General features: G+C 36.1%; 1 protein-coding gene and 1 long non-coding RNA gene across 2 annotated transcripts; one reads left to right on the top strand and one right to left on the bottom strand.

The window, feature by feature from the left end:
* Nucleotides 1-1,566: 1,566 nt before the first annotated feature.
* On the bottom strand, nt 1,567-5,483 carry LOC132285149 (uncharacterized). Its single transcript, XR_009472448.1, has 3 exons — nt 4,252-5,483; nt 3,982-4,136; nt 1,567-2,159 (listed from the first exon to the last, which is right to left on the bottom strand). It is a non-coding gene; the product is annotated as an uncharacterized LOC132285149 (long non-coding RNA).
* A 578-nt stretch (nt 5,484-6,061) lies between these two features.
* Nucleotides 6,062-8,475, top strand: LOC132286378 (pentatricopeptide repeat-containing protein At3g18020). The gene has a single exon (XM_059788706.1). It carries the CDS (start codon nt 6,117-6,119, stop codon nt 8,193-8,195), a length of 2,079 nt encoding a protein of 692 aa, XP_059644689.1. The 5' UTR covers nt 6,062-6,116; the 3' UTR covers nt 8,196-8,475.
* Nucleotides 8,476-8,833: the final 358 nt, after the last annotated feature.

Here is an 8,833-nt window from a genome sequence, read left to right as displayed (position 1 = left end):
TAAATTCTAATATGTATAAAACCCTATTATGCCTTCAAAATAAATTTAGAAGTCATACTTTAGTCATCTAAGTTGCTAAATTAAGTTTAAGCAACTAAATACGTTATATCCGTTAACAGTGTGCGACATTGCTTAAAACTTCCACACTATGAGAATCATTAGCATATAGAGATAATTTATGCATGGTGGGTCCTAATATAGCATAATAACATGTTTAGAGTCCATGCTACAATCCATTAAATTGTTAAAACTAGATTAAACAATTTAATCCTTCCTATCCATTTAAGCATGCAAAGTTGCTTATTTTTAGACTGTTTATTCTATTTGCTCTATGGAACAAATTATGCAATTAGAGAGTTTAAAATCCCTTGAAATTACTTTTAAAATTCTCAGTCTAGCCCTTGAAACAATTCAGAATCCCAAACACATCCAAAACAGTGCCAAAACTGTTCTAGAAACACGCCAAACAAAACCAAACAAGGGAGCCTGCTCTCTAACCAATAGATCAGGCTCTAAGCACCATGGAGCCGGCTCCCTAGCCCTTGGAGACGGCTCTATGAAGGGGGGAGCCGGCTCCCAACCTCCTGGAGCCGGCTCTCTCCCTCTTTGAGAGTACTGTCCTCTTCCTACTCCGTTTCTGACCTTCTGCTTCGTCTCCGGCCTATTCTTACCATTTTGTTGGTTTCTAAAACTGATCTTAAGAGTCCTAAGTGTGTCCAATATCCATTATTTAAACCAGTTTACATTATTAAAAACCTTAGAACACGTACCGATTAAACATGCTTAAGAAATCAAACACTATAACAAAACTTACAAGAACCGTAACTGAATTAATTCCACGCATACAGATATTCAATTTAACATAATAATAAATATGCACAATTCAGTTAATGATCCATTACAACCCTAGAGCATATCTAGGTGCACAGAACACAGGCCAACGGGAGAGAGAAAAAAAAAGAACTTGCCTGTGATTTCAGTTATGAAATCTCGGCTTCGTCTCTACGTTTCCAGCAATCTCTGAATACCATCAAGCCTCCTATTTTTATGTTTTAATCCACCACAACACCTCCTTGGTCTTCTCTATTTTCGTCCTTGGAAGCCCTAACTGTGCCTCTGTTCTTTCAACCCTCTCTTACGTGAACAAACTTTAGGTTATGTTTTTGTGTTATATTCTTAAAACCCTAAACTACTGTAATGATATATTTATAGGATTAGAAACATACAACCCTAATTCTAACTAAAACCCTAGTCTGTATAATTAGAGACAGAACCCTAACTGCATCCTAGTCGGCACAACGTGAATTTAAAAGAAAATAAACTCTAACTTAAAATAGTAAAAGGAAACCAATAATTAAACTAAAATAGTTAATTCAAATAAATAAACAAATAAGACATTTAATTCAATTAAAACACCCCAATTAAACCAATTAAGCAAACAATTAAATTAAATAGCATTTAATCCATTAATTAAAACAACAGGCAAATACCGAATAAAAATAAACTATTCAAAATGCAATAAAATAAATATTAAAATGCCGAGACTATCCTTTTAAAATTAGGGATATTATAAGCATTAATTTCATACTTAGCCAAATTTCTTCAAAAAAAATTCGAAGCATCTTTTTGCCCAACACTTAGCCAAATTTTAGGATTTTCCAGCAAGGTAGTCGAGCACTATGCCTAGGGTGCTTCAGCATAAAATCTTGTGCTCAAGCCAGCTTCTACTCGACCTTTTTGGAAATGGCTCGAGCTTTTCGAACTTGGATTTTCAAAGCGTCTTTTCATCTTCCCAGGTGGACTTCTGCTCCAGCTTTTTGAGAAATGCTCAAGCTCTGGCAATTGAAATTTCGGAAGCATCTTTTCATCTTCCCAGGGGAATTTGTGCTCAAACTTTTTGGAAAAGGCTCGAGCTTTTTATTTTGTGCTCGAGCAGAAAATCTTGTGCTCAAGAAATTTTGCCTTAGTAACTTTTCTTGCTTCATTCTACTTTGTGGTCTAGCAAAAATGGTTGTGCTCGAGCTCTAGCACTTGAACGTCTCCAGAATCCCCTGATTGACTCTAAACTTGCCTCGGATGGTCTGGTACAACTCTATAAGCCTCGTAAATGGTATTTAAGCTCTAGAATCACGATTTTGTCCTGTTTTTAGGGAAATCACCTACAAAAGACAAATATACTAAAATCAGTCTAAAACTGGTTAGAAGTGTCACTTAAGGTATCAACATATGCACGTTTAAGGGCTCCAATATGCAATATTCAGCGCTTATCAGTAGTGACTAGCGACCAAAGGGAAGCAACAATGACCAACGACCAACGAGCAAGTTCAGTCATCTATTATTCAGTTATACCAGGGAGCAAGCAAGGACGAAGGTACCTTGTTATAGTTGCCTATCTCTGTGATTTTAATTGTGGTATCTAACCCTTTGTCTACGATTTTAATCGTTATATCTAATCCTTTGTCTGTGTATGCACATATGTTTGTATGTGTGTGTGTGTGTATATATATATGTGTGTGTTTTTGTGTATCAATGTGAATTGATTCGTTATTTGTTTCATTTAAGTAATACATGACACATCTGCTGCAATTTTGTGGTTAGCCTGATGTATATATGAAATAGGAGTTAGTCTTTGACGTGTATTATGAAATTGGGGTTCCCGAAGGAGTCAAATACGAGAAGGCAATCAGCCAAATATATAACCAGATTAGAGGGCACAAATGCAAAGGAGATTGGTGTGCAAATCAAGGATTTGAAGGCATAAACACCAGCCAATCTGGCCATGCAAGTAGCTACAAAAACTGATTCAGTCACCCTTCATAGAAGGAATTATTAGAACCTTGAAGCCCAAAAAATTTGCAATGCCAAACTTCACAACCTTTGACGGGATTATAGATCCCGTAGAAGATGACGTTGGATGCAGAAGACGAGAACCTTATATGTAAAGTTTTCCTAACCATTTTAAATGGATTAGCTTTACTCTAATCCAAACAACAAACACCTAGGTTAATTCCCAACTTTGATAAACTATGTGAATTGTTCATCGCATAGTACATAGGAAATAGGAGGCAAAAAAAGACCGTCTCCTCTCTCTTTATAGGGAGATAAACAAAGAGGGGTGGCGCTTAAAGGCGTTCCTCACCAAATTCAACCTTGAGATGTCCATGATAGATCGTTGTGATCAGATAACAGCAGTGAAAGCCTTTAAATTGACCATGATGCAAGGGACGAAGTTCCATAGTTCTCTTATAAAGAAGACTATCAGACATGGGTGTGCTAAATGCCAAAGCTTAAGGATATCTAAGATTGGAAGAAGATTACACCGTGCCATTAGTAAAGATCAATGCTGATCAACCTCAACATTCAGGCAAATGATCAAGTATTTGATCCCGAAACTCAGAGAAATGCATCACCTCCGACCAGTAAACATCCAGAAAAAGAAGCCAAGGTACGAAGAAAAGGTGACTCCAGTGAAGACAAGCCTAGCCACACTGTATCAAGAGAACAAGAACAAAGGTGTCTTCTGGATTCATCTCCCTATCCATAAACCCTTGGAGTGGAGAGATAGTACCAAGCCAATACAATATAAAAAAAAAATTTCCTAAATCAGTACAATAAATTTGATTTTTTGTAACAAAAGTTTTTATTACTAAACATAGAAATTTTTTCATAAAAACTAACCATAAGAAAATTGTCACAAGGTCATCCCTAAAAGTTCGTGATAAAAGGCTTTAGGTAACAAAAACTTTTTTTTGCAAAAGGCATCATCTTTGCAAAAAAATATAAAATAAAAAATAAAAAACCAACTTGTCAATAAAGATATGACGATTAGCGACAAAATATTTGTCGCTATTTCTCTATAAATCTATCACTTAATATAACCCAATTTCAAGGAATTTTGTCACTAAATATTACGACAAAATTAATTTTGTTGATAAATATATGACAATTGGTAACAAATGTGCTTGCGTACAAAATTAGCACCTTTGTCAAACTTGGATCTAGTGGATAGATGCTGAGACTGAGGGAAAAGATAGGTCTTAGAACGCAGCCAACAAGCGACTACAGAGCTCCAAAGAAGACATTCTCTCCTAAACTTCGCCCAAAGCTTGTGTCACAACCTTCATCAATTCCTTAACCTAGAAATCACAAAAGGCTGAGAAAATCATTTTCTAATCATCGAAGCAGGCGCTACACTATAGCAGCAAGATACTTTTTAAAAACACTCTAGTAGTAAGAGAAGAAGCAACCTACCAAATACAAACTCAAGTACTTAATTCTTTCAGTGGAACCCATGGATCATCACTCGTTCACAGATCGATTCACCCACTTTACACGCAGTTGATTGCAACAATTTAATCTTGGGATGTCATATGCACAGCCAAATGATCGACAGGTTACGAGGTTGAAGATGAACGGTGAAGGACACCCTTTTGTGTATAGCCGGCAGAGGGTGTGAATAGCAAAAGGGAGTGTGTTGCCGGCGGTATGAGAGTGTGTTTGGGTTGGCTATTGTGACAATGACCCAAACACCCAACTTATATTTCACGCAAACACACCCTTATCCCCGTTGCCTACACGTTCAATTTTAAAGGCGAGAATCAACCGGTACGTTGTTGGGTGGGATCATCAGCAATAAATATAGGAAGTTTTTTGCAACTTTAGTAGTTTAGAAGGTAAGTTGCAAGTTTTTCAATAATTTAGGAGGGTTTCTTACATTATGCCCAACAACTCACCAAATACTAATGCGTATGCCCAACAGCTCGCCAAATTCTAATAGGTATGATGATTGTTGTAAAAATAAAAAATAAAAAAAAAATGTACTATACCTCACAAGTAATCTCTCAAATATATTTGAACAATATGCAAAATCATGAGACTTGGTCTTGTGAATAAAAGCAAAAATATATACTTTTTATTTTCAAAATTATATGAAAATTAGTTAGAAAATTTTTCTAGAGTTTTTGAGAAATCATGTGCATTTAGAATCATCTTAGACTGGTGTTTGAATCAGGTGGAAACTCGATGTTTCCTAGGACGGACCTACATGTTGGAAACCCCCCGGATTTTTTTTTTTTTTTTAGTAATGTATCCTTGTGAATTTGGATTTTTAAATTATATATTCATAAAATATTAGCCTAGCAGTATCAGTTTTTACTTTTCAAAAGAATGTTAAGAATTCGAGCTTTAGTGGAGAACCATGTGTTTATAAATACCAATTAAAGAAAGAAAAAAAAAATACTCTTATCCCCTAAAATTATTAAAAAAAATTATTATTACCTCCCAACCTTACTATTCCCCGAGTGTTTCAATGCAAACTCACTCTAGAATTTCCTAACCATCCATCAAAGGACTTCCTCTCTCAATCAATGGAATGGACTATAGAGACAATCGTATGCATCCATGGATATCCCAGATCAATCGAACCCACTAGATTTTTTAATATTTATAAACTTTTGTAAAAACATGTTTAAAATTTTTATTCATGCAACTGGCGGACAGAATAAATAAATAAATAAATAATTTTTACTATACTTAATTTTAGCCCAACCAAAATAATATATACGTATTATTATTAGTCCATTTAAAAAAATATTAGTCCATCCCATTGGTAATATCTAAATTCGCATTTTAAAAAAAATAAATAAAAAATAAAAAATAAATCGTTGAGCATGCATCAAAATGTAAATTTACCCTTTTACCCTTTTTGACAAAGTAATTAGTTCTTTGTCTAGGAACTAATTTTACTTGTCTCATAATTAGAATATATCAAACTAATTAAAAATAAAACAAATATACATAGGCTCTCTTTTCTAATAACAGTTTTTTATTTTTCAAAAAATTAAAAATTAGAAAAGTCTAACAAATCTTGTTTTATTGTAACTTTCTAAAATTTATTTTATAAAAATTAATAAAATAAAAGAGTAAATGATACAGAGTGCAATACTTGAATTTATATTGAATGATTGGTAATATGGTCATCATATAATTATATTTAATGTCATATGCCATTCACACTCACATAAAACAATAAAACAATCGACTTCACTCATTTGACGTGCGTTCTATTTTACGTCGTCACAGTTGCAGGAAGTGCACACTCAACCTTCCCTAACACAATGATATTCCCAACATTCCAATCTCCAAAAACTCCAATCAATCACAAAAGCATAACTAGATCGCTTGCTTTCTTCTCCGACCATAGCCCTTCTCAACTACACCACCACAACCAACAACAAGAACAAGAACCAAAACATGAACACAGAGAACAACAACAAGAGGAGAGCATAACCAACAGACCCTACTGGACTAGAGAGATCCACAGGCTTTGCTCCATCAACCGCGATGTCGACGAAGCCATTCGCCTTCTTGACCATCTTCGCCTTCGCGGCTACTGCCCGGACTCTCTCAATCTCAGCACCATAATTCACGCCCTCTGTCACTCCAATCGCTTCTCCGAAGCTCACCATCGCTTCGTCCTCTACATTGCTTCTTGTTGCATCCCCGACGAGCGAACCTGCAATGTTGTCATAGCTTGCTTGCTCAATTCACGAACCCCACATACCACATTGCATGTTATTCGTAATTTGATCGAAGCAAAGCCCGAATTCGTGCCTTCCTTGATCAATTACAACCGCTTGATCGATCAGCTTTGCTCGTTTTCGCGGCCTGCTGAAGCTCACCGATTGTTCTTTGATATGAAGAGTAGGGGGCATTGTCCCAATACTGTTTCCTACACTACTCTCATCAATGGGTACCGTAAAATTGGCGAAATGAGTATTGCTCAGAAACTGTTCGACGAAATGTATGAGAGTGGAGTGCCACCTAACTCGCTCACGTATACCGTCTTGATTCGTGGATTTTTTCGGAATCGGGATATTGAACAGGGGAGAAAACTGATGGACAAGATTTGGCAGAAAATGTTAGATGAAGATGACCCATCAGTGAACAATGCGGCTTTTGCTAATCTGGTTGACTCTCTGTGTCGGGAAGGGTTCTTTCATGAGGTGTTTGTGATTGCAGAAGATATTCCTCAAAGGAAGTGTGTTTCAGTTGATTTTGCTTATGCCCAGATGATAGATTCACTTTGTAGAGCTGGAAGGCATCATGGGGCTGCAAGGATTGTTTATATAATGAGGAAGAGAGGGTTTATCCCAAGCTTGGTATCATATAATTTGATTGTTCATGGGCTTAGTAAGGAGGGTGGTTGTATAAGGGCTTATCAATTGTTGGAACAAGGAATTGAATTCGGGTACTTGCCCTCAGAACATACATACAAAGTTTTGATAGAGGGTCTTTGTCGAGAATCTGACCTTGACAAAGCCAGGGAACTTCTTCAAAGAATGTTGAATAAGGTTGGTTCGGACAGTACTAGAATTTACAATATATATTTAAGAGCACTTTGTCTTATGAGTAACCCAACGGAGCTTCTAAATGTACTTGTTTCCATGCTCCAAAAACAATGCCAGCCTGATGTAATTACCCTCAACACAGTTATAAACGGGTTTTGCAAGATGGGGAGAATTGAAGAGCCTTTAAAAATACTACACGATATGATGATGGGCAAGTTTTGTGCACCTGATGCTGTGACCTTCACTACTGTTATCTGTGGTTTGTTGAACATTGGAAGAATCGAAGAAGCTCTTGATCTGTTGCATAAAGTTATGCCTGAAAATGGATTCAGCCCGGGTGTTGTGACTTATAATGCAGTTCTTCGTGGGTTGTTTAAATCATATAGGGTAACCGAGGCAATGGAGGTTTTCAAAACAATGGTGGGTGCTAATGTGGTCGCTGACAGTACCACCTACACTATTATAATTGATGGATTATGCAACTCTGACCAAGTAGATGAGGCTAAGAGGTTTTGGGATGATGTGATTTGGCCATCAAAGACTCATGATAGTTTTGTCTACGCTGCCATTCTTAAAGGGCTTTGTCGGTTAGGTAAATTGGGCGAGGCTTGTGATTTCCTATACGAATTGGTAGATTGTGGAGTTACTCCAAATATTGTAAATTATAACCTTCTGATAGACAGGTATTGCAAGTTAGGCTTGAAGAAAGACGCATACGAGATATTGGGGGAAATGAGAAAGAATGGTCTCACCCCTGATGCTGTAACGTGGAGGATTCTTGACAAATTACATGGCAATACGAGGAAGCAAATTTGTGCAGAGGATTCAACTTTGCAATCCATATAGGGTTTACTGGACTTGTACAAGTAAGGCTTTGCATGAGGGAAGCAAACCTGGAAAGATCATCATCAAGGAAGAAGTGTAAAGGGTCCTTTTTTGAGGAATCATGAACCACAAAAGTGTATCTCTTAACCCTAGCTCATGTCCCTTTCTTTTGAACTCCTAGTCCTGTTCGAATAAAGTAAGTGTTGGGAAACATGCAAGTTTTTAAAAACCTTTTGAGAGATTTTCATACATAGATCTTGATTCAGCACATAGAGACAAGTTTTATAAAAATAAATAAATAAATAAATAAACGATGATGTATCATTCAATTAACAGTTTGAATACTTACATCAAAGATCCGAGTAAACCTTTAAATCTTTTCTCTAAAATAAATGTTCTCACTTATTGTAAACCCTTTTAGAAATCACCAATATGCCTCGATGAACGACCTTGGAGTCAAGACTTGTGGTAGCCTCCTTTAGAAGAGATAGCAAACCCTAAAATCTAGAGAAAGAAAATATATTTATTTTTCTTCTTCTAAAAGTCACACCCTAAAATATACATGGACCCATGTATATATAGGCAAAATAAAAATAAGAAAAGGAAATAATAAATTATTCTCCATCTCTAATTTAAATATCTCAATTCTAATAGGACTC

This window comes from Cornus florida, unplaced genomic scaffold (assembly GCF_030987335.1).
Source record: "Cornus florida cultivar Cherokee Brave unplaced genomic scaffold, ASM3098733v1 CherokeeBrave_3.0.0_Hap2_Chr11, whole genome shotgun sequence".
Taxonomy (NCBI): Eukaryota; Viridiplantae; Streptophyta; class Magnoliopsida; order Cornales; family Cornaceae; genus Cornus; species Cornus florida.
The sequence above is the reverse complement of the archived record's forward strand: the minus strand, read 5'-3'. Positions and strand labels throughout refer to the sequence as shown.

What these genes read in the sequence shown, in the direction of transcription:
- LOC132286378 (XM_059788706.1), top strand. Translation starts at nt 6,117, where the DNA reads ATGATATTCCCAACATTCCAATCTCCAAAAACTCCAATCAATCACAAA.